The sequence below is a fragment of the Eschrichtius robustus genome, chromosome 4 (assembly GCF_028021215.1).
Source record: "Eschrichtius robustus isolate mEscRob2 chromosome 4, mEscRob2.pri, whole genome shotgun sequence".
NCBI classification, from domain to species: domain Eukaryota; kingdom Metazoa; phylum Chordata; class Mammalia; order Artiodactyla; family Eschrichtiidae; genus Eschrichtius; species Eschrichtius robustus.
This window is the reverse complement of record NC_090827.1, coordinates 100,730,239-100,757,005: the sequence shown is the minus strand read 5'-3', so window position 1 is coordinate 100,757,005 and position 26,767 is coordinate 100,730,239. Positions and strand designations below refer to the sequence as shown.

The 26,767-nt window shown below is 35.3% G+C and overlaps 1 protein-coding gene across 4 annotated transcripts in view; it reads right to left on the bottom strand.

Moving 5' to 3' along the window:
* SEPSECS (Sep (O-phosphoserine) tRNA:Sec (selenocysteine) tRNA synthase) overlaps positions 1–26,767 on the bottom strand; it is a 37,747-nt gene that overhangs the window by 5,650 nt on the left and 5,330 nt on the right. For all 4 annotated transcript variants that reach the window (XM_068543140.1, XM_068543142.1, XM_068543143.1 and 1 more), the window contains exons 5-10: positions 25,976–26,129; positions 22,021–22,123; positions 15,729–15,858; positions 15,505–15,596; positions 2,533–2,626; positions 995–1,085 (exon numbers count right to left, since the gene is read on the bottom strand). In XM_068543140.1, the coding sequence (XP_068399241.1) occupies positions 995–1,085; positions 2,533–2,626; positions 15,505–15,596; positions 15,729–15,858; positions 22,021–22,123; positions 25,976–26,129 (664 nt within the window). The remainder of the gene's footprint in view (positions 1–994; positions 1,086–2,532; positions 2,627–15,504; positions 15,597–15,728; positions 15,859–22,020; positions 22,124–25,975; positions 26,130–26,767) is intronic.

Below are 26,767 nucleotides of genomic sequence, written 5' to 3'. Positions count from 1 at the left end.
TCATGTTATGCAATGGAGGGTTTTAAAGCCAGGATCCAGCAGAAATTACATAACTGCTTACAGCGGGTTGATGGTCAGCAATCAGTAATATTCAGCAATGGTACATGCATTTTTAAAGTTTGATTTCACTGTCATACTTGATATAAGCAGATTTCTAACAGTACTTTTTTTAAGAACTTTTTAAATTTTTAATTAAGATCTAAGATTTAATTAAGATTTTTTAATTAAGATCAACCTAAACATAAAGACAAATAATGGCAACACTAAAAAGCAAGGCCAAGAAAACCATTTTAGAAGTGTCAAAACTATGCTGCATATAGATATAGCTCATCAAGGTAAAAGGTGAATTAATCTAAGATTTTTTTCCTTTTAAAAAGTTGTTCTTTGATGTGAAATCTCTAACCTCTGGTAGTCAGAGAGAAATTCTTTAGCAGAAGCACGTAAAGAAGAGTACTTAGAGCAAGGTACTTTTCAAGTCATTTTTCTCTGACCTCATCAAACATAAAATGAAAAATGAAATTCATCTTAAGCTATGTACATATAAAAGCAAAAAGTAGATTTTTCAAAGGCAGTACTTAGACAAGAACTGCATAGCGTTTTCAGTTTAGGAAATGGACTTTTCCTTAAAAACATTTTCACTTAAACTTAGTAATGAAGACAACTTATTTCTAACACCATAATGTGACACCACTGAAGATTATCTAACAAAGGAAAATAAAGACAAAAATTTGTACAGAGGGGTAATGAACTTTGTTTTTGTATGTCTATTAAAGCAAACAAAATTCATATCTTTCCTGTGACTATTTCACGTTCCACAGGTGACTGACTGTGTGACAGCCTTACAGATTCTCTACCTCATCATTCTTTTCCTCCACGATGAATTCTCAGGTGCAGTTCAGCACATACTTGGGGGACTTATTGTTAAAGAAAGGTGCTTTATTAGTGTTAATTTTGAAAAGAGAAATAAATCCAATCCTCTTTTAAACATACTTACCTGGCTCCAGAAACCTGTCTGGTAAAAAGCATGGAGCCAAGCTGAGTGACAGCTTTGTCATAGTGTTTATCTAGTGTTTTAAGTGTCATAGCTGAAAAAGAAAAAAGTATTCCAGTAAGCCTTGGTTCACCAGCACAAAACCACTTAAGAAACAAACAATCACGGAGACATCACTTTTTTATTGTGCTAATAAACATATAACATAAAATTTACCATCTTACCCAATTTTTAGGTATACGGTTCAGTGGTACTAAATACATTCAATCTTGTTACACAACCATCACCACCATCCATCCCCATAACTTTATCTTATAAAACTGACACTCTATACCTATTAAACAACAATTCCCCATTCTCCCCTCCCCCTGGCAACCAGCATTACACTTTCTGTCTATGATTTTGAGTACTCTAAGTACCTCATATAGGTGGAATCATACAGCATTTGTCTTTTTGTGACTGTCTTATTTCATGGAGATATCACTCTTTATTCATTGTCATATGGCACCATTTCACTTTAATGCATTTAATAAATTATAGTAAGGATTTGTTTCCATATCAGATAAAAATAGGTTAACATAAAAATGCTCAGAATCAGAAGAGAATTTCCGTATCACCCTTCCAAAAAGTGAATTTTCCAATTATATAAATGGAACAATGACATGGATAATATGACTTACCATACTAGATACTTTACAAATATAATCTCAACCATTTTTAACAACTTTGTATGTGAGGGATCATTATCTCTACTTAGGGAAAAGGAAGTTAGAGGCTAGTACATGGCAGAACTGGGATTCAAATCATACCGTATCACCTTCTATAACATCTACATAGATTATAAACCAACAAAGGACTGATTGGGGTGATTTTATTACTATCAGCGGCCAAATGGTTTTCCAAGGAAGCCCATTCCTGAAAAAGGCTTCAGTTACAAATTATTATTTCCTTACTTTCCTCAGATATACATGAAATATGAACCATATTATACTATATATATTCACAAATTAAAAGGGGTAATCATGAAGTTTAAGTTAGTTAAATGCATAAAAGTCAACATTCTTTTTATCCTGTTTAGTAGCTCTTGTACTACATGACAAAATGAAATGATCATAAACACAGATTTCTCTAACACAGGCATACTCAAGAAAATAAATAATACTAGCATTAAAAATTTTAAGAATATCTTTAATGTTATGGTGTTTTGTTAACTGGTAGAAATTTTAAAATATTTATATAGAATCCTTATCAGTGACCAAGTTATTTTGGTGAGAAGCAAGAGTTAAAAGTATTATTTTCCATATATTCAGTATAACACTTAACATAGATTTGAATTCTTTCTTCAGCGTATAGGTTTTATCTTAGAAATACATTACAGCATTTATAAAGGCTGACTAAACTTTTAAAATTTACAAATTAGCACTGTAATGAAATTAGAAACATCACTGTAACCAGAAAGAATTCATACTCTTTCTAGAAACACCAGCTTCCCACTGGGGATGGTTCAGAAGTACTATTTTTTTCTTAAGAAAAAAAATTACCTAAAGATATGGGATTGTGAGGTGTATGCAACACTCTTTCATTGTAGGCTTCTGACAGCTTCTTTAGTTGGTTGGACAAATATGAAAACATTTCCTGCAACAACAAAATGTTACATTTAAAGAAAATCAAATAAATACTCACTTGCAACTTGTTAGATTTAATAAAACAACCCTGATTGGTATACAGTCTATGCTGTAAATTAAGTCATTCATATGCCCTAGGAGCAATTCTTTTCCTTTGCCACAATATAGAAAGATTTAAAGCTGCCAGAATTACCAGAAACCACAGGATTTAAAGGTAAAGAACCAGCACATTTCCTGCTCTGGGGCCATCACATATCTATCACAAATCCTTCCTCTTTTCAGAACCTCCAGGGCTACCACTCTAGTCCAAGCAGCCATCAACCTCTCCCCTGGACTACAGCAGTAGATTCTAAATGACTTCTCTGCCTACTTTCCCACCCCTCCAGACAGAGGCCACAGTGGTCTCTCAAAAACATGAATCAGATCATGTCCCTCCCAACAACTTCCTCCTGTTAAGTGTTAAAAAAACCAAACTCTTCATCCACGTGACCCACCCCAGCCAACACACCCAACTCAGTGACAGTCATTCCCTCCGCTCACTACATGCTAGCCACATCAGCCTCCTTTCCAATCCCTGAACATGTCAGAACCTTTGTGCCTGCTTCCCCTGGACTTGGAAAGCTCTTCTCCCAGATGATTCCATGAGTGGTCCCTTTCGTCACAATGTAAGGAGACCTTTCTTTATTACTTCCCTATTAAAGTAGCTCTCCGACTCTGCCCACCCCCAACTCCCAATCTCCCTCCAACACCGTTACCTATTTTGGTTCCTTCACTATACTTATCACAGTCTGAAATTTCTCTTTTATTTGCTTAAGTAAATATTGCCTATGACTACCTATTAGAATGGAAAAACTCCTTGAAAGCAGGGACTTTCTATCTTCTTCACCACTGCTTTCCCAACACCAAGAAAAACGTGCCAGACTTTTAGTATGTGCCACACTTAGGAAGAGGCAGTTTAAAAATGTATTTCCTTTAAATATTATAAACTTAAAATTAACAATTCCCTTAACTCAATTAAAAGAATACAGCAACTAAAAACTTGCATTTGCTGTAAATACAAGTTTACAGCAAACTGTAAAATTGTTTCTTGATCCTACTCTGAAAAATAGTGTATACCCAGTAGTAAAAAATAAAAATACATATATTTTACAAGTACAAAATCTCATGTGCACATGTATGTGAGAATTTAATGAAGCTACAAATAAATATTAAGTTGGCAACTGTTTGACCTAAAATTGTATTTTCTTCTCCTAGTACGCACTTTAAAAAGTGTTGAAATGAAAATCTGCCCAAGTGAGTCTGCAGCTGAACAAAACCCATTTGCACTGACCTCCTCCAGCCACAGTCAAAACATATAAACTCTAATGATGCACCAAAGAGCCAAGGGCCAACAGAGTACCCAAGTGGAGACATGAGGAAATGATACTTCAACTTCAAAGGCCACATAAGCGGCTTCAGTTTTCTCTAAGGTGAGTGCTGGATAGTCTGATCCCACACTGAGACCCAGAGTAGCTTTTTCATGTCTAAAGTACGTAGTAGATGACTAACTCCATCTTTTGTTAGGTAAAGATTTAAAAAAGAGGAAAATTCTTACCAGGTTTATGAATTTTTAATGAGTCTCCTTAAGACCACAAACATTTTTATCCTTGTCAACACAGTATATTTTATATTCTGAACTAAAAAAACTTTAACTAATAGTCATTCTTAAATTTTTAGGATATTTTATAAGATCAATTCTCAGCATGCCAGAATGATGAAATCTTAGATCACTAAAATGTACTGATTCTTTTTATATTCAAAAAGTTAACGCCCACATCTGTCATGCCGAATGAAGCTATAAGTAAACACACTGTTATATGTAATAAGTCTTTCTCTTTTGTCATTAAAAAAAGTGTATAGAAATACTTAAGGATGCATGTTATCACCATTTGCAGAAACAGAAAAAAGAGTGGGCATCTTTTCTTAGACATATAAAGATTTCCTGGCCCCTCCTTCTTAAAGTAATATCGATGTTCACTTCAGAAGGTGAAACAATAAGAAAATCAAATGAAATTTAAAAATCGAGAGTTTTTCCTGCAACTGAAACAATTCATAACCTTTTAGTACCACACCAGAGTTAATGAAGAGTAGAATTCCTAGGTTTCATTTATATATTTTCATCTACTATGAAGTAACTAGGTCATAATTTAAATGCTCAGTGTTGGGAATTCCTTGGCAGTCCAGTGGTTAGGACTTGGTACTTTCACTGCCGAAGGCCTGGGTTCAATCTCTGGTCGGAGATCTAAGATCCCACAAGCCGCGTGGCGAGGCCAAAAAGAAAATAAAATAAATGCTCAGTGTTGTTTAAAAAAGAAAAAAGGAGTCACATATTTTAATTTAGATATTAACTGTTGATTCTTCTTCATTATATTATACACCAAAGTCTTAATCTGCATCTAATTCTCTCTTACTCTCAAATTCATTAACCTCTCATAAGCAGAAACAAATCTGATAGCCAGGAAATGCCTTTTACAGACTCTTACATTCTCCCCCCTAACAACAAAAAAACTTATTTCAATTGTGAGGGCCAATTTAGAATATTATTCTATCTAGTCATGGCTCACAGTAATCACCAATGTGGTTACACTTGTAGAGTGAAAGGAACCTGATGAGTAGTTAATTTGTCCTTAATTTGTACTTAGCTATTTCTAAAAAAAAAAAAGAAATGTTTCCTTAGTAACACCCCTGGAGGGTGCTTTTAAATTTACTAATGTATATGTGGCTATTAAAAAACAAATTTTCCCAATGTTCAATTTCTAATATTTAACAAATTAGTTCTAACCAGTTCTATCAATGACTTGCTAATGCCACTAGAACTGTAGCTAACATTAGGATAAAAATCTTCAGACTATGAACGTAATACTAACTCAATCACATATCACTAGTATGGGAATAATTAAACAAAAAAGAATATATTAGTGAGTCAAGTTCACATCCATCTGCAAATATTTTTAGTATCTCTACTCCATATAAAGGGTTATGATAGGTAATCCAATAAGCAAAGCAGTTTACAATATCTTAAAGCTCAACGTACTGAATCCTACAGTATTTCTCATATTAAGGTCCTAAATGCTCTCCCATTGATATCACTACATTTTAAAAATATCATTTAAGAGACTGTACCACTATTTCCTACACTAATACTTAGCTAAGCAGTTTTTATCTGATATATCAAAGGTATTCCAGAACCTGCACTATTTTTTGCTACAGTTAGATCTATAACTGACATTTATTATAAAATACTTCCGTAAAGGGAGAAATTTATAAGCACCCCAAGCAAATGTATACAGAAAGATCTTACTTAAAAGAAATGAAATATTATCGATTTTCTATGTCTCTTGTGCTGTATTTAACTTAATTTTAAAAGACTCTTCACTAGAGATAAACTGAACTGTATACCTGAATGCTAATGTCAGCTACATTTCTAGAATAAAAATACAAAACTTTACACCATAATTCAAGATGCTAATGGAAGAGAAGTTGAATTATATTAAGCATTATCTTTCGTACAGTCTTTTGCAAATTGATTTGCAGTTGCGAAGCCCAGCATCTAGCTTATCCCTTCCCATAACCCAAAGATGTGCATAATTCACTAAATTTTAAAGAAAAAGGTCTTATGCTTATACTGCTTCATATTACAGGATAAGATAAAAGAGAACTTCACGTATTATTACAATATGCCTCATAAGGTGGGTAATACAAAAAAAAGGAAACATAACAAGTAGTCTGGTGTTTCATTGATAACATGAAGGATGGATGGACAACGGACTGTTGGTACGTATCCACACACACAGATGTCCTTAAGTGAAGACAACAGTACTAAATGAGGGATGCTGCTATCTATGACTGTGGACAGGCCACAGTGTCCAGGCATACTCCTTGCATCACAGGCTAAAGCACTGCTTTCAAACTCTTCTGTTGAAGCCCCATATCCAGGCCTGAAATCTGACACTTTTGTTGAGATTCAACTACTCTACTTTTAGGGCTGCAAATCTTCTAAGTTCCCAACTTAGCTTTATTATAGGACATTGTTTGAAGCTGTATGTCTTATGTTCTCCAAGTTGCAGCTAACAAAGTCCAGCCACTGGAGCAGCCAGTCCTCTGTCATTCCTCTCCTGCGCTGGTCCAATTCAGCAGATATTTGCAACAATGAATGATTATCTGCCTGCCCTGTTCAGCAAAGCACTCTTCTAAAAGTAAAGCTAAGCAGAATTATAATGATCTTCTCCAGAACCAAATGTGAAGTAAGGATGAATGTCTAAGACTGATCTTTCCTTCTACATAGAGCAACTCAAAGAAATAGTTTCTTCAATTTTCACCCCTTTTCTTAAAGGCCTCTTCGGTTAAACTTCCTGGTCACTTCTCCCCTCAATGAAGCAGATGTGTTGATCAGGAAGGGGCTAAGAGCAAAGAGGTTCAATTCACACCCAGAGTTCCACTCTCTTTGATCCTTTCACCCTTCAAAAAAAAAAACAAGGCTTGAGAAGGAATGGCTTCAAGCTGAGTTCTTGTCTGCCTCTACTGTGAAAAAGATAAACCCTTTCTGGAAGATGCAGACCTAGATGAAATAAACTCTAAAAATATCATTGTGGTGAATAAGGGCAAGGAATAAAAAAAAAAAAATCCTAAGTTGTCTTTTAACGTTCCTTTTTTAGTAGGCAATAACACCAATAATATAAAGAGGAACTCTCAGTGATGGAATATAAATAGCTCTGGCTGGAGCAAAATAGCTTTGCCTCAGCTTCTCCACAGCTAAACCAATAAACTATCACGATTAAATTTCCACAGTTCAAAAGCAAGTCCATTTAAACAAAAGAGGCCTTTACTTCTGCAACAAATCCAATAAAAAAACAATATTTATGCTACATATATGCAATTATGGTTTATGGAGGACATCCACATTTTTCAACAAAAAGACTTTTCTGTTGAATGAAGTTGTTAAAAAGCAAACTTTATGCTCTTACAATGATAGAGTTCTCAAAATTCTCAAATGAGCATTTTTATACTCTGACAATCACTACTATAGACAGTCTCTGTTCTAAGTAAATTCTATACAAAGAATTTTAAATAAAACCAATGAATACATTAGAGCCTTTGGGGTTTTACACACCTCCACTAGATAAGAATAGAGGTCAGGAGATTATCATTCTGATGGCTCAAATGCTTAGCACACAGCAGGTAAACACTTCCACAACAGTGGATGGGTGACTGGAAGCAGTGGGAAGAGTGGGAAGACAGAAAGTGCAGAGGCTTTAGCATCACCTAGACTTGGGTTTCAATGGCAGTTCTGGCACTTATATGTGATCCTTGGGTAAGTATACTTGTTCTAGCCTCAATTTCATCTGTAAAATGGGGATAATACCTACCTCAGAAACTTGCTCTGAGTAGTACATGAAATGAATAATGAATTCATTATAATGAATATAATGAACCTAGCAGAATTCCCGGCATACAGCAGACATTCATAAAAATATTAGTTTCCTACCCACCTACTTTTCCCTTAGCCTAAAATAGTTTTCAGGTTGAAATAACTAACATTAGCTAGCAGGACTCCTACAGACACATGCTAATACCCTGCAGCTATAATCCCATTCTTGTCCTGTCCCTGTTCATTCCACTCTACACTATCTAGAAAAAGGAAAAGAACAAAGTTCTGGATGTTACAAAGCGAGTTACACTTGACATCTAAAATGGAGTCATCCAATTCATAACACTAAAAACATAAAATATCCCCACAAAATATTTACCCAATGATTCATAAAGGACAAAGTCACAATGAAAAGCAGAGCTGGGCTGCCTACTGGATCCATTCACCAGCTGAGCTACATATTGCTGCAGGCCAGTCTCAAAGAAGGTGGACTTTCATTCTTGCTAAGCAAAATGTACACCTGCATGGGCCTTTGGTATCACCTAAAAGTAGCTGAAAATTTTAAAGTCAAACCCTAAATGTCAATAGTCAGAAGAAGCATGGCATAAAAGAAATTCTTAGATTCCAAAAAGATGACAGAACACCCCTAATATCAACAATTCCAAAATCCTTAGGGGTAAGAAAAGTACTTTTGGAACAGGAGTATCCACTAGGGAGGAAGCCCTACTCCCAGAAATACAGTGCCTGTTACATACAACAGGTAATCACCATTTTAACTTACTCCTTTTCACAAGTTTTCAACTATATCCATATGGAGAAATGTCTCTATAAGAACATCTAAGTCACAATGGAAGTCAGTATCAAAATGTTATTTGCTTTCTGCCTAATTTTATAGAAAGATACTTACTCTGTGTAAAACAAGAAAAGACTGTACAACAGTGGACCTATGTGTTCCCAAATGCCCTGCATTAGTTCATTCTATAAACATCTGATGAGCGTCTACTATATAACAAGCAAAGGATGCTAAGAATAGAGGGATCAATCAGCAAACTCCAAAGTAGGCAGTAATCTACTTGACTACCCAAAATCAAGGACCAAGTTTCACTTCAGACACCTGATGGTAATTTTTCAGGGATGTGCATTCAAACAGTCAGTTTAATTTGCTAATTAAATAAGTTTACTATAAAATTACTCAAGACTTATATTAGTTTATACAGCAAATATTTAATATTATTAGCTATTATTATTTACAGTTTCAATTCAAGAAGAACAAAAACAGGAAAAACTAAATAGTATGTTTATTTGATATTATAATAACAGCATATAAAAATTTAAAAAATTTGTATCTATATAATAAAGTATCGTTTTAAAATGTCTAACTTAAAACTCTGTGTAATGGTTTTATTGTTTGAGCTACAACATATTCTATTTATTTAGTTTAAAAATGAAATTTTAGCCAAATCTGCAGACTGATCAATATAAGGTAAAAAGTAGCTACGGTATAAGAAAAGATTATAACTATGACAACTAAAACTACCAGAAATAAATAGAAAACTAACAAGTTATATTTTCAAGCTTTGATATTTGCGGTATTTGTGCAGTTCATCTCAAACTCCATGAAATATTATCTATGTATAAGTATTAAAATGCTATGATATTATATATTTCCTCTCCAAGTTTCCGTTATAGATACAAGTGACCTGTGTGCCCCAAAATAATGGGTTTTAAACTTGGGTGTGCATCAGATTTATCAGGGAAGTTTGGTTAAAATGCAGTGTCTAAGCCCCGCTCCAGACCTACTGAGTCTGAACTTACCCTAAAGGAAAGCGATCTAAATCACAAAATCTCCAATAACTGCACAATACTTTGCTTTCCAGACTCAGTCTAAAATACCCTTTAAGAATGCTACAGTTATGCTAGTCATCAATTCTAGCCTACAATTAAACCATGGGGGCCACTTAATAAGTGCACGAGTTGCATTTTCATAGAATAGATGTCACTTCTCCTGGTGACACTTGACCCTGTGAGAGCTGGGCTAGGTGCCCCAGCTGGGTTAGGTGATATATGTTCTCAAATACTCTGCTTGTTCTTTCATAACTCTCATCAGACTTGTAATTATTTATTTAATATGTAGACTTCCCCGACTATAATTTCCTTAAGGGTAACGACTATGTCAGTCTTGTTTGTAAATTTAACCTTAGGGCCTATGCATAAACATTTCTTTGCTTGAATGAATGAACGAGCAGGGGCCAATGCTGCTCAGGTAATGTGGGACCAGAGCACAAAGGATCATGATGGATCATAATGGGAGGCTAAGGAGTTTGGATTTTGCCTTACAGGCAACCAATACCCAAAGCGGAATAACTTGAAGAAAGGTGCATTTTTAGAATTTTTTTTTTTTTTTTTTTTTTGGTCACACTGAGCAGCTTGTGGGATCTTAGTTCCCTGACCTGGGATTGAACCCGCACCCTCGGCAGTGAAAGCGCACAGCCTTAACCACTGGACCAAAAGGGACTTCCCCATTTTTAGAATATAATCTGGCACTGCTCTACAACATGACAAATTAGAGTAGACCAAGACTGGGGATCAGGAGAAGAGTTAGTAAGTTATTGTAACCATCCAGGTGCGATATGGTAAGGGCTTTAGTTAGGGAGTCGTGGCAGGGACAATGGAAAAGAAGAAATGAATGTTTGAAACATTATGAAGGGTATAAGAGGAATCGAAAATATCAGCATTAGACAAACTATTATATACAGAATGGATAAACAACAAGGTCCTATTGTATAGCACAAGGAACTATATTCAATATCCTGTAATAAACCATAATGGAAAAAAATATGAAAAAGAATATATGTATAACTGAATCACTCTGCTGTACATCAGAAACTAATATAACATTGTAAGTCAACTATACTTCAATGAAAAAAAAAAAGAAGTATCAGCATTAGAAATCTAGTTTAAAACGAAAGAGGTAATTTATTGGTCATCTAACAGCCAGTTCTACAAGCAGGTAAGGCTGGATCCAGAGACTCAAATGACTCTCAGTTCTGTTTTCCCTCTTATGTTCTCTACTCTAAAGAAGGCTTTCTTGGCATGGCCAGAAATTTGGCAGCTGAGAGTCCTAAGATTACATCCTTACAGTTTACTATCTGCAAAGCAACATACACAACATCTCTAAATGAACTATCAACTCTGCTGGAAGGACTCTATCTCCACATGTCCACCTGCGAACGAGGCTAGCCAGATCACACGTCCACCCCTAAGAAAGAGGAGAAGGGACCCTGTGATTGACAGTCTCACCAGGACCACCTGGAGTCAGAGAGGGAGTTCCCCAGCAACAGTGGTTCTGCACAAGCAAACAGTGTATATCTAAAATACAACTGAGCTTTTTTGGCCAAAGCAGCTAAATGTATTATTGTTTTTGCATCCTCTGGATATTAGTAGACCTAGGTCTTCAGATTTATAGCTATTTAAAGTAGCTACATTGCTACCAAATTAGATTATTTACCTGTATTAAAAAAAAAAAGTACAGTTTAGAGGTTTTAAGATAGAGGATCAGAAGCCCAGCTGCCTAGATCTAAATCCATGTCCTACAGTTTACTCATACATATTACTTCTCTGTCAAATGAGGATAACACTTCACAGGGCTGCTGTGAGGATTAAATGAATACATGACAAAGTGCTTCAAGGAGAGCCTGCCACATGGTAAGTGCTCAGTATTAGGGGTTATAACTTCATATATGTACGTAAGTGTATTTACACATATATGGCATCTGCTAGATAACACAAGCCCTGAATTGAAAGACTATGTTAAGAATGATTTTACATGAAACTTTTCTACCCAGTAGTCAAACCTTAGTGCTCACTCTACCTGACCTATCCGTGGCACTGGGCAATCACACTTCCCTCCTTGATACACTTCCTTCACTTGGCTTCTAGGACTCCACACTCTTGCCTTCCCTCCTTTTCAGTCTCCTTTTCTGGTCTCTTTCCTTCTCCCAGACCTCTTAATGCTGGAGTGCCCCAGAGCTCAGTCCTTGCACTTCTTTTCTGTTTAGACTCATTCTCTTAAAATCTCAGCTAATCTCTTAGCCAATTAACTCCCCCAATTTTTTATGTCCAGCTCAGCTCTCTCTCTTAACATTAGACTCGTATCGCGCTCCATACCTACATCTCTACCTAGATGTCAGAGGACATCCTGCTTTCAACTTTGTCTGAACTCTTGGCCTTCCCCTCCAACCCACGGGCTTCCCCATCTCAGTTAATGGCTCCTCCATTCTTCCAACTGCTCAGGTCAAAAATCTCAGAATTATTCTTGATGTCTCTCTTTCATTCACAATACATTCATCTGGAATTTCTGTTGGCTCAATCTTCAAAAGAGAGCTAGAATCCGACCACTTCCATCACCTCCACTGGCACCATCTAGATCCAAGTCAACATCACTTCTTGATTTCTGCAAAAGCTCAACTTCTACCCTTGCCCCCCTAATTTATTCTCAACACGGCAACCAGAGCGATCCTTCGACATACAAATCAGGTCACGTTACTCCTCTATTCAAAACCCTCCAATGGTTCTCTATCTATCTCACTCAGAATATGAGGCAAGGACCTTATATGGCCTAGAAAGCCTTACATGACGGGCCCCACCCCCATTACCATCCTGACCTCAACTCTCACAACTCTCCTTGATCACGCTGCTCCAACCACACTGGCCTCTTCTCTGCTTCTCAAACACACTGACTCAGCCCTGATTCCTGGTGCTGGCTTTTTGCCTGAAACACTCTTCTCCATCATACATGTATACTCCCTCAAACTTCTTCAAGCCAACCCAAATGTCACGTTCTCAACGAGGCCTGCACTAACCACTGCATTTAAAGAATCAATTCTCACCACTTCCCCACACACATCATCCCCAACCCCCACCCCCCTTGTTTTACTCTATTCTTTTCTTCCATAGCGTTTTCAGCTTTATAATTTATGTATTAAACATTTATATTTTATGTGAATATAAATAAACATTTATGTTTTTGTGATTTGTTATGTGATTTGCTGGTGTCCTCCATATGAAATGCAAGCTCCACAAGAGCAGGTATCTTTGTCTGTTTTATTGATTGCTCTATCAATATTATGTGCCTGACACATAACAGATGCTCAACAGATATTTAGTAAATTAAGTATTTACTCAATGAAACTTATCCTACACTCAACTTTATCTACTTTGAGTTTCAAAGAAACACTAGTCCATACTGTAGACCATGCTATTTTAAATGGGCTTGTCATTGTTCAGATGGGGGGTGGGAGGGGTCAAGACAGCCTAATGGGGGCGGAAATGGATAGGAGGTACCATGAAACTGAAGAGACCATCATCTTAAAAATTTCAAACTTGAAAAAGTTTGATTTATAAATTACCCATATGATTTGTGCTGGATTACTAAATTACAGGCCAATTCCCATGATTACAATGCTCAAGGCCCAGAAGGTAGCTGTTTTATTTCAGGAAATATTCTATAATCTTTTAGAACTAGAAGTGGCCTGAGATAGCAATTGTTTCTTTCACAAGTAATGAAATAAAATCTGTGCGTTCAAGAACCTTTTCCATAGCGAAAGAACTAGTGACAGGAGAGCTAAGATCCACTGACATCGGATACAACTCAACTCTCATACAGAGAGATGACGGTTTTCCGCATCTATAAACAGTCTTCATCTGTCATACGGAGAAGGGCCCTTGAAAGATTCTGCTGAGGTTTTCTCCTGGCCAGAACAAGATGATTACTTCTTGGAGTTTATCAAACTGGAGTGTTAGTCTAATCATTTAAAATTTCTTTTCAGGCATAATTTACATATAGTACAATTTCAGGTGTCCACTTTTATGAATTTTGACAAACATACAGTCATGAAACTACTCCCACTATCAAGATACAAAACATTTCACTACCATTAATAGCCCCCTCCCCCAGCCCAAGCCTCTAGCATCCAGTGATCTTTTCTCTGTCCTGATATTTTTTTGCCTTTTCCAGGATGGCATATAAATAAAACCATACAATATGTAGCCTTTCAAGCCTGGCTTATTTCATTTAGCATAATGCATCTGAGAGTTGTTACGGTATTGCATATATCAGTAGTTTGTGTTCCTTTTTATTGCTGAGTATGTACGTACCACAGTTTGTTTATACCCCAGATGATGGACATTTGAGTTGTTTCCAGGTTTTGGCAATTATGAATAAAATCACCATGAACATTCACATAAAGGTTTTTGTACAGATACAAATTTTCATTTCTCTTGAGTAAACAGCTAAGAGTGGGACAGCTAGTTTATGTGGTAAGTAAATGTTTATAAGAAACTGCCAAAGTGTTTTCCAAAGTTGCTGTACCATTTTGCATTCCTATCAGCAACATCTGAGAGTTCTACTTGCTTGAGATCCTTGCCAGTGTTGTCTGTTTTTATTGTTTGTTTGTTTGTTTAATATTAGCCCTTCTCCTAGGTGTGTAGTGGTATCTCACTGTGGTTTCAATCTGCATTCCCCTAATGACTGAGGTTGAGCATCTTTTCCTGTATCACGTAAATCTTAAGAGATGTCCTAACAATGGAAAGTAAATAATTACTTTCCTATGCGTTGAATTAGTGGGGAGAAAGGGACTAGGGTAAAACAGGGCACAGAAAATGTTAAACTTCTGTTACATATTCATAAGGCTGTTGAGAGGATCCATCAGATGACATACATGAAAATACTTTAAAATATGTAAATTACTATTATAAATCTAAGGGACTGTAATTGCTACTAAGTGTCAGAAAGTTATACAGACACAAAAACTGCACCAGGGGCCTCTAGCTCTCCCAGATGGGAGATGAATAAAACACCTTAGTCTGACCTGCCCTACCAACACTGTCTCTGTCTACAATTTTGGAGTTGTCCCTGAATTAAGCTAGTTTTTAGTGCTGGAGACAAAGTCCAATTTTTAAGCACAAATGTCACTTTTCTTTTCATAACCAACATAATCAATGAGTTCATCAGCATTCCAATAATGCCAAGGGATGGATTTATTATTTTAGAACGAGAAGCTGGCCAACATCTGACCTGGTTCTTCCTCCTGCAACTGACATGTCACAACTAAACAAATCTTCAGGCTTCCAAAACTAAAAAGAAAAAATTTGTCCATTTGTCTTTTAAGAGCCTCTACCTATAAGTGATAAATGAATTAAATTTTACCGAAATAATAAGAATCCCTGATGCAGGAGTTTCTTAAGACAAAAACAAACACAAAAGCAAAAATCACTTTTCCAAGATTCCTCAGGATATCTGAATAGACAGGATAACAATGATTAATTGAAAACCACATAGGGAGGGTCCAGATCAAAGTAAATCCCCTAGGACTTTGCTAGGTATCTACATCCCAATGTGATAAACCAATAGACAAAAACACCAATACTTTGGAGTACTGTTTTAGTCAACAGTATTGTTTACACCTAACAGGAAAGCTTACCTTTCTTTCTTTTAATAGCTTCTTGTAGCCATTCGATCCAAGTGATAATAAAGTAATAAGGACATCTAAAGTAGGTGAAGCTGAAGCTCTTCCTGAAATAAGGATGATAAGTTACATTCAGAAGGGGAAAAAAGCTTTGTAAATTAAGATTTATTACAGTAGCCTATGTACAAATGGATTTTCGTTGTTAGTTACTTTTTCTGAAGAGCAACTCTTTTATTTACCTGGATACATCTTGCTGATTTCCTGAATGAAGGAATCATTAAAGCCAGCAATTATAGCGCCACCTACTGGAACCATAAAATTTTTGTCCAAGCTCTGAACGAAAGCGTCTATTCTACCAACCCGAGCCCCCTAGAATGGAATAAGATGTAGTATTACATATTAGTTTCTAGAAGAAGAGACAGCAACTGCTATTAATAAATACCATTAAAACAATGCAGAAATAAAAAACAGATGAAAGATTTTTATTTTCTTTGTACCGATGCCAGTAAAATATTTTTAAGCATTAAACTGAGTTTTTAAATGCTGCTCCTTATATGTGGAAGAGCACTTTATAGTTACAAGCTGCTTTCACACATAAATCATTTAATCTTCACACCAAGCCTGTGAGGAAGGCAGAGTTTCAGTATCAGTTCAGGTGGGAACTACATTGAAACAACTTTTCACCTTAAAATTGGGTAAGAGAGAGTGAATTCCTCCCATGCCTCTCATCTGTGATCTTCTATTTGACAATAAATAACAACAGTGGGTCCTACAACTATTAAGTAATTTTAAACACCCTCTGTGAGTTCAAGAGTGGTCACCATAATCTAATGGACTGTAGCCACCCATGCTGCCAATCAATAAGTTATACATTAAGTGCCTCTCTTTGATGCTTGGATAATCTACTAACCTGCGTGACCACTTTAAGCAACAAGCTCTGCTCCTACCACCACTTGGATAATAAAGAGAAAAGAAAAATTTTATTTTTAACTTCAACTAATGGAATTTTTTTGGTATACTCTTGGCATAAGAGTTTCTACATAAGAGTTTCTACATAACTTATGTTTCCTAATGTTATAATCTCAGATGATCTCATTCCACTGCAAATGAACTTCAAGTGAAAATCTCGTATTCTGGTGAAAAATGGAATACTTGCTAGAAATGTAAAACTAAGTTCTAGTCCCATGCAACATAGTCTATAACCTTCTGCCTAATGTGCTTCAATTTCCTCCTCTTAAAAACTGAGATACTATCTAAATTTCAACTAAGATAGTTTTTTTCTTTATCTGTAGCCACAGATTTTCAATCTGTATTCACAATCTACATTCCTATTAATATTGTAACCATATTTGACCTTCATCCTCCCACTTTATATCCACATCCATAGCTGAGGGAGAATAGAAGGAGCAGATAGAAGAGAACAGAAGTAGCCTAATCTAAGAGGTCAGATCCAGGCAATAGGTAGAAGCAGCAAAAGCAGAAAAGGGAAGGGGCACAGACAGCTTTGGAGGCTATCGCATGATTGTTTAAATCTTAACCTTCCCCTGTCATTCTCCTTTCTAACTTCCTCATAAACTATGATCAGAGAAAATCTCACCTTATCACAGGAAAACAGAGAGAAGCATATGAGACTAACTGAATAAATAACTGAAAACCATGCAAAGTAGCACATAAAAATAAAGTGGAACAGTCAGAGTTGCCTTTTTATTAACATTTAAGTAGTGCCCAAGGTCTCCTGAGAGAAATCTGAACCTAAATTAGGAGGAGTACTAAGAGAGCAATCAGTGCACCAGACTTTGCTAGAACCCCTTCATCACTAAAACACAGAAAGCATTCAAAGGGTAGCAAATTCTGTGGCAAGAACACAGGCTGGACCCAATCTCAGGAACGGTGTATAGACCTCATTCTCCACACTAAAGTCTGGGGCCATTAATGAGGAGGAGAGAAAAACACCAGAAGGCTCGAAGGGCTTAAACAGAATAGGAAACACAGGAGCATGTCCTATGAAGTGAACGGTTGCCATTTATCAGTTCATCCATTTACTCATTTATTCAGGGAACAAATATTTGGGCACCTATCATCTGCCAAACATTGTTCCAGGTTCTGGGCATAGCAGCAGTGAATAAAACAGATCATTGTTCATATAATAATTATGGCCAGAATTTACTAAGAACTTACTATGCATCAGGCACTGTTCTAAGCACTTTACATTCTTAACTCAGTTAACCCATGCAGTAGCTATCTGGGCAGATGCCACAGTAATAGCTATTTTACAGATGAGAATATTAAGGCACAGTGAAATTAAAGTGATGTGCCCAAGGTCAGAAATGTAGTTAATAGCACAGCTGGGATTCAAATCCAGGCAGTTAAAGCACCTTACTAAAAGTCACCCAGGCAAAAACCTAGGTAATCAGGATGAAGCGCCCATGTTTAAAAAATAAAATATTATTCCTATGGCATTTGCATCCTTCCAGCAACTCAGGCCAAAAGTCTTGGTGTCCCTGAATCCTCATTTCCTCATTCCTTGCATCGGGTTCATCCGCATACCATGTAAGATCGACTCTCAAAATACATCTGAATCCAACCATTTCCTAACACCTTAACAGCAACCACCCTGGCCCATGCCACCAACGCATCTCACATGGGCTGCTGCAACAGTGTTCTCCGCTTGCCTTCCTACAGGCCATTCCCCACAGCGCAGCCGTCACACGTCACTCTCCTGCTCAAAACCCGCCAATGGCTGATGACCATACCAAGAATAAAATCTCAAATCTTTAACACACCTCAAATCTCTTTACAACCACTGCTGCCCTCATGTGCCCTGGTCTGGCCACGCTGGCCTCCTTGCTATTCCTCATGCATTCCAAGCACACCCCCGCCTCAGTGTCTTGGCACTTGCTGTTACCTTCTGTCCGGAATCTCTCCAGAGAGCTGCCCAGCTCACTCCTTCATAACACTCGGGGCTCTGCTCAAATGTTACCTCTCGGAGAGGACTTCCTGGATCACGCCATCTGATACTCCTCCCCCACAAATACTAGAGCATTTATCAAGACCTGTCATCCTTATTGTTTACTGTCTGCTTCTGTTCCATGAGGATAAAGATTCTGTTGTATTTACTACTGCATCCCCAGTGCCCACCCTGCTGCCTGGCACATCCGTGGGAACACTGCAAATATCTGTTGAATGAACTGACAATTAGGTCTATGAATAACTAGTATAACACCTACTTCTCTCAAATTCTCAATAAACAAAGTTGCTGCTTCCCACACTTGGGGAGCTTTAGAATCCTTTAATTCTATGTATTTTTGTGACTCTACTACAACCCTCTCTGTTAATGTGTCCTCACATCCATATTCCATGAGTCTCCTAAATTAGTCAGTTTAGTATATGTCAGAAGTATAGGTTCTGCAAAGCTAATTTCCTGGGGACTACATATGCATAACAGAATGCTCTATATGCTCAGCACTGAGTCATTCTGGGGCATTGCCCTAAAAAAAAAAAAATTCTGAAACATTTTAGTTATACCTCTTTCTTCAGTATTTGCTTGATTATTACAATACTATCTTCTCAAGAAAGCTTCCCAGTTTTAGTACTCTGTTTTTTAGAGGAAGATAAAGGGATTTGGAGTCACACTGAACTATATGGGCCATTTTGCAGCTTGGGACCTTAGGCAAGTCACTTAATACTTCCGAGTTTGTTTCCTCACTTGTAGAACGGAAACAATGAGAAGTACACCTTAAACTGTTAGGATTAAGTTAATAAACTTTAAAAGTCTAGCAGGATGCCTGACACATGGTGGGTATGGGCACTCAGTAAATGGTATGTATAACTGATAAGAACTACTGAGATAAATTAAAGCTAATTTTAATTTTTTAGAATGTCATGAAACAACTAGCACTGAACAAGACCCAAGTATTTATTTGGCTGAAAGCAACAGGGACACCACCTCTTTTTGTGAGGGCCAATGTTTATGTACTGCTTTTTTTTTTTTTTAAAGAAATGTCAATTCTAGAAGGTAATACAGTATCTGCAACAATACAACAGCTACCTTATAAAAATTCATTCACCATCTTATAGTGTTATTTTCTGGTTAAAATTTTAGTAAAACCACCTCACGAATGAAGAGAGGTGATGACAAAGTAGGGTATTCGTGATGCACAACTCCACGGGCAGCTTTCATATTGTATCCTGGAGCTTGTTTTCATTTAAGAGTCTTAATCTCTTCAATTACACCACCAAATTTTCTAGTATTCAAAAATATGTCATGAGCACCAAAACAATGAGCACTGCTGAGTTAAGTACATAACATTTGGGTAAATGCTAAGGAGCCATTAAACTGATCATTATGAAGACTGTATAAGCATGTGGAGAGTATAGAAATATAATCTAAGTTTATATTTAAGTTTAAAAATTAAATATGCCTTTGCCTACATTTTAAAAAGTTAATACTAAATGTACACAATGGCTATAACCATGTAAAAAGCAATACGTATATGTATTAAAGAAATAGAAAAAAGGGATACACAAATTATTAAGAGTAATTGTTAGGGTAACAGGGTTATGAGTGATCTTCTACCCCTTCCTCACTTTTCTAAACTTTTAGGAGTGCTAGAATATCTGACTTTTAAAAGACTTAAGGCTGCTAAAAATTAAAGAGGAGGAGAAAGGAAAAAGGGGAGGAGGAATAAAAATGAATCACTGAAATAGTATGTTTTTCAAGATTTCCAGCATAGGTAACTGTACAACCTTCCTCTGCTACCATTCAAATTAGATATAATCTAGTCTGAAACTGTGATAAGCCTTAAAAACTTAAGGAATAATGCAATGCAAAAGGATACCAAGGAAACAGTAAATGGTCTTCCACAAAGGTTTTAAGAAACCCTCGCATACCATGCATACAACCACTCCACCTCAGGACTTCTTTTGTTATGTAAACTAATCTATTTCCTCATTGATTAAGCTAATTTGGGTTGGGTTTTTGTTACTTGCAGTCAATTACATTCTAACTGGTACAACCTTTGAGTAAAGAAATTAAGCAAATCAGCTAATACTACTGTATAAACCATATTTATATCAGAGATAATACTAGTACTCAAAATAACAAAAAAGAAAACAAAAAAATTTATGAGATAGGATCTACAGGGCTAAGGAGCATTCACCACCACATGGCAGAAGGCCACAGATAAGCTGTGAATAACTCTTATCCACATAACACAAATCACATGTGTGTCAAAACTGAATATTTGACTAACCTCACTATGCACGCAAATCATAAAATTCGTATCATACCTAGATAATATCTATCCATATCCTGATATAGTGTGAATAATTAATCACTGTAAGTAAATATAATACATCATTTATTCATTCAGTTGTTTGAGTAACCAATTATTGAGTGTCAATTATGTACCAGGTACTGTCCTAAGTACTGAGGACATAACAGTGAACAAAACAAAGTCCTTTCCCTAACAGAACCTTAATTCTAATCACTACCAATAAGCAGACAGTAAACAAACATCATATCAAATGGTGACAAGTGCTATGGCAAAAAAGAGCAAGAGGCCATCAATTGCAAGAAGCACCATTACTTTACATACCACTAGGTAAGAATAAACATTGCCAATTAACATTATAAGACACCTCAATTTCAGAGATATAACATGGAAAAATGTGTACTTTAAAATCAATGAATATGGCAAAACAGAAAAAGAGGGATAGAAAATGCTGGCAAGGAAGAAGGTGTTATTTTAGATAAGGCGTCTGAGAAAGTCTCATCAACCTAAAGAAAGTCAGGTAAGAAGCCACGCAACTCTCCAGAAAAGCAACCTAACAAAAGGTATGAGCAGGAGTGGGGTGCACACAGGTAGCACAAGAGAGGAAGAGAAAGGAGGCAAATGTGCCAGGAGGGTGGGTAAGAGGGAGAGCAGCAGGAAACGAAATCAGGGAAGCTGCAGACGCCTGAGGACACAGAGCCATGGCTGTGACTCTTACTCTTAGTGGGATGGGAAGCTCAGACATGTTTTAAAAGTAAGAATCTAAAACAGATGACTGGGATCTAGGTGATGCTTATAAAAATAAAAAAAAATAAAATCACAGTTTTTAAAAACCTGCCAACTCCATAGCTAGAATGTTTATAAATGAAGTCATTTTCAGTCTAGGATATAAAGGTAAAGTGATTCCTTAAATACTAAATATAGAATATAGAACAAGTAATCTATATAGTTTTAAAAACACTATAATCCAGTATATTAGAAAAATGAAAACACTGGCAATGGAACAGTCTCAGAAAGTTAAAAAAATAAGCTACTAAAGTATTTCCATGTTGGTTCTGACCAAAACTATAGTCCAATGACACTAGCAAAGAATAATGACTTTTACTGAGTGGACTACTGGATGCAAATTTCTAATGCTCCATGAATTAGAAGATGCTAGATTAACTTTTTCTGTATTAGGTTATAAGAAAAACAAAGTAATAATCCCAAATATGTTAAAATCCATTTTTCCCTGACATATCTTTTGAAACTCTCTTACCTGCTGAATGAGGTGCATGCACTTTGAAGACTGCACTCCATAAGCATTGTTAACTATATGTGGAATGCCATAATTAGCACAAATCACAGCCAGTTCTTCTAATCTGTAAACATATTCAATAGAAAGACATATTCATACTCTGCCTTAATAAATTACGAGAAAAGTTTTTTAATTTAATAGTTATCCTTAAAGTATACTAGGGAAAAAAAAAGACAAACTGAAATTTCTACAGCAGTATTTTAGCATATAGTTTGGCACCTTGGAAATGCACAACAGGCATTTAAGGATAAACCTGAAAAAGCTTTCAAATTAATGTCACCAGTAAATAAGAAAATGTGTATTTAGAAATATCTTACATAGATGGTAGCTTTTAAATCACTTGAAAATTTCCTATATAAAAAGCAAGAAGCAGATTATTTATAAAGACCTCTTACAAGGTTGATATGCTCATTTTTAAATGCTTTCGGTTGCTTATCATCCTAAGATAATATCTGCAAAATAATCAGCATATCTTGAAATCTTAAGAAATCTCACATTAAGCATCTCATAAAGTAAAAAATACATTTTCAAATAGACTTTAATGTGTTAAAAAATACAGAACATTAAAATATTTCAGTACCAAAATAACATTTTCCAACAACTTGGATACTAAAGAATCTTTTAAATAGCTGCTGGTTTTAAATTCACTCGTACTCCTTCATTTGACACTCCCCATACTAAAACAATCTGAGAGTCTAACTTTATGCAAAGTAAGGTAATAAATTTCAATTAGAGTATAATAAATGATGTTCCTTTGCAAAACCAAATAATACTTGTGACTGAAGTCATCTCTAACAGAAATGTCTTCACGCTATGAAGCTAAAACTAAATCCTATGGTTTGATAAAATTAATTTTTTAAAAATGTTCTCTCTACAATATAAAAAATTTGGAAGCAAAGCATTTTGAGAGAATAAAAATTATTTCTCAGATAAATGTACTACAAATATATATTATATGGTTTAATTATCAACTTATACATAATAACATTTTCCTTTTATAGTATGTGTGCATTAATATGTTTCTAAACTACAAACAGAACTAACATTATTCTATTCAACTGTCAGAAGTTCTCAATTTACTTCCCTAAAAGTTTTATGAATTAAAAACTTATTTTATCACTCATTTTCATAAACCTCACAAATCAAGGCAGAAAACTAATCAGATTTTGTTTTTAACAAAATGGACCTTCTGGGATACACACAAATATTTTCTTCATAAAAGGCACTTTCACATGTTTGTGTTCTAATATTCCTTAATAACAAGCTTCCTTGAGAGTAAGGCACTATAATAACATAAAGTACTTTTTTTTTAAAAAATCACTTGAGTAGTTTTAAATATTCTGAATTGATCAAATTTGCTAATATTTTCAACGTGTATGAGAAAGGCAAAGAGAAGGAGAAAAAATATTTTCCATGTGAAATCAGATTGTATTCTAACTTAGAAGCCAATTTAAGGTGTTTCTCAATTTGAAGAAATGATACTCTTCTTTTTTTTAACATTTTCTTTGATTTTGCCCCACAATACTCTCTGTCCAGTTAACTAATAAAGACAATATATACGCTCAAATTAAGACTATAAAGGAATTAAACTTAAAGAAATCAAAATGTATTTTTAAATTTAATAAAATCAGAAATTCAAACATAATACTAATAACTGAGCATCACCATTTTCCTAAAGTTCACTCTAATCAGAAACATTCATTATGTAACACCACCAAAAACAGTATACGAGAATTCTACTGACTGAAAAAAAACCTTTTTGATTTTTTCCAAAGGAGACAATGCATGCAAAATGTACTTAGCACTATACCAGGCATACTGTAAACATTCCAAAACAGGTATTCAAAATGATACAGATGGCCAATGGGCACATGAAGAGATGCTCAACATCGCTAATTATTAGAGAGATGCAAATCAAAACTACAATGAGGTATCACCTCACACCAGTCAGAATGGCCATCATTAAAAAGTCTACAAATAGTAAATGCTGGAGAGGGTGTGGAGAAAAGGGAACCCTCCTACGCCGTTGGGGGGAATGTAAACTGGTACAGCTACTATGGAAAAGACTATGGAGGTTCCTTAAAAAAACTGAAAATAGAGTTGCCATAGGATCCAACAATCCCAATCCTGGGCATATACACAGACAAAATTCTAATTCGAAAAGATACATGCACCCCTATATTCATAACAGCAATAGGTACAATAGCCGAGATATGGAAGCAACCTAAATGTGCATCTACAGATAAATGGATAAATATGTGGTCTGTATATATAATGGAATACTACTCAGCCATAAAAAAAAAATGAAATAATGACATCTGCAGCAACATGGACAGACCTAGAGATTACCATACTAAGTGAAGTCAGACAGAGAAAAACAAATACCATTTGATATCACTTATATGTGGAATGTAAAATATGATACAAATGAACTTACAAAACAGAAACAGACTCACAGACACAGAAAACAAATTTATGGTTACCAAAAGGGAAAGGGGGTAGGGGAGGGATAAATTAGGAGTCTGGGATTAGCAGATACAAACTACTGTATATAAAATAAACAAACCACAAGGTCATACTGTATATTACAGGTAACTATATTCAATACCCTATAATAAACCATAATAAAAAAGATACAAAAAAGAATATACATATATATGCATGTGTGTATATATATATGTTATATATACATATAGATATATACATACGTATCTATACGTATAACTGAATCACTTTGCTGTACACCAGAAACTAACACCACATTGCAAACCAACTATACGTCAATTAAAAATACGTCAATTAAAAAAAAAGTTAGTCAAAATGAAACAAAAACAAAGATATCCTCAAGGATAAATAATTTAACTAATACAAATATCCATATGGTGTTTTTGGAAATGTAATTTATTTCAATCACATTAAAATTTTTCTAGATAGCAAAAACATCAATGAAGAAAGACTAAAGATGCTTATTTAATATTTAAATACAAATTTAAAATTTGATAGATAAGTAATGAATAAACAACTAAAGCATATGCAACATGATCTGAAAATAGAATCCAGACTCATGAATGAAGCAAGGTAAATTTTCAAGAGCAGGGTTTTACAATTGTCTCTTAAAATCTGCCTTTAGTAAAAGCTAACATGCATTCATTACTGCCAAATTATATGACTCCATGAATTAAAATCAAAGTATAACTTGATGCTATGAAAATAGTTCAAAGTCAATATAGTTTTTTTTACAAATTATTAGCACTTCTGTTCAAAATGTTAAAATGAAACCAACAGTTGCTGTCAAAACTAGAAATATGTATTACTATACCTAAGCCTACTACATTTTCAGAATAAAAATTTGTGGCCATCCTTTAGAAAAGCAAACGTTTGTCTTTTTAAAAAAAATTTTCTTAAATATCTGCATTTTTCTCAAAATGCAAAGACAATTACATACCTAACTGTATATCTGGGTTACTCTTGCAATTAAAAAAAGTTAGAGGACAATAATCCTAAAATTTTCTATTTAAAATCTGTTAATACTGATAGTTCCTATATATGAAAACTAATTGTAAGATCAAAGTGGAGATGGCAATAAAAACAAGTATGTAAATCCAAAATTTAGCTTAGAAATTTCTATTAAACAATAAGGAAAAAGATGCAAGATGCCCAGAAACATAAAGAAGCAAGAAAACAGAGATGCTCTGCATGTACTCAGTTGATAAAAGGATCTCCACTTGGTACTAGTTGTTTTTCCTTCTTCTATATCTAATTTTTATTTTCCCAAGCCATTATGCTGTTTCTTCAACAGTCCATTCACGTAGTATTTACTGCCAAATGTTATTTAGGCATCTTTGAGAATTAGTATAAGTGCATTTTATGTAAAAGACTGATGAACACTGAAGGACAATATTCACAAATCATTTACCTATCAGGCACCCTTGGAGCAAAACAGGATGTAGTAGAATGAACACAAAGAACGTAATCAGGCCCAAGTTCCTGGACTTTAGCCTCCACTGCTTTCAGGTCTGTGCGTAGTTCGTCACCTTCTAAAACGTTCTCTATCACCACAGGCTCAAAACCTAACCAAGCCAACCAGAAACCAAAATGTTAGTATAAACTAAAATAAGGGGAGATTGTGAACTCTAGGAAGCAGTGCTATTCTACACAAAAACTCTTAAACATTTATTCTAGTCAGTGAACCCTTCTCTAATAATAAAGACCTGGCTTAATACCAGTATGAGTCAAAGGCAGGTCAAAATACTGTGAAGGACATCTAGACCCCAATTAGGACCACAAATCTACTTAACATTTTGATATGATACGAAAGACTAATTCTGGGAAGTAAGGAAGCAAAGGTTAAATAGATGCCTACAGAAGTAATAAAAGAGTCACTGATGACAAAAAGGGTCACTTAGCCCAGTTCAATTTCAGTCCATAGAAAAGTAAATCTACTCATTCTCTGGCAACATTTAAGTTTTATTTTAAATTTCTCTTTATTTCAGAGATGAACAAAAATAATAATTCAAGTATTGAAACAAATCACAATCATCAACTTAATGTTTTATCTCTAAAGAAAAATACAAGACATTTTAGTGGACCCATCTCATAGCTTACAAAAGCCTTCTATAATTTAAATATAAAAATTGTTTGGCGCGCGAGTTATTATGTACTCACATCTTCAGCCTTCTCAAATACCAGACCTAGCAGCAGGCTAGAT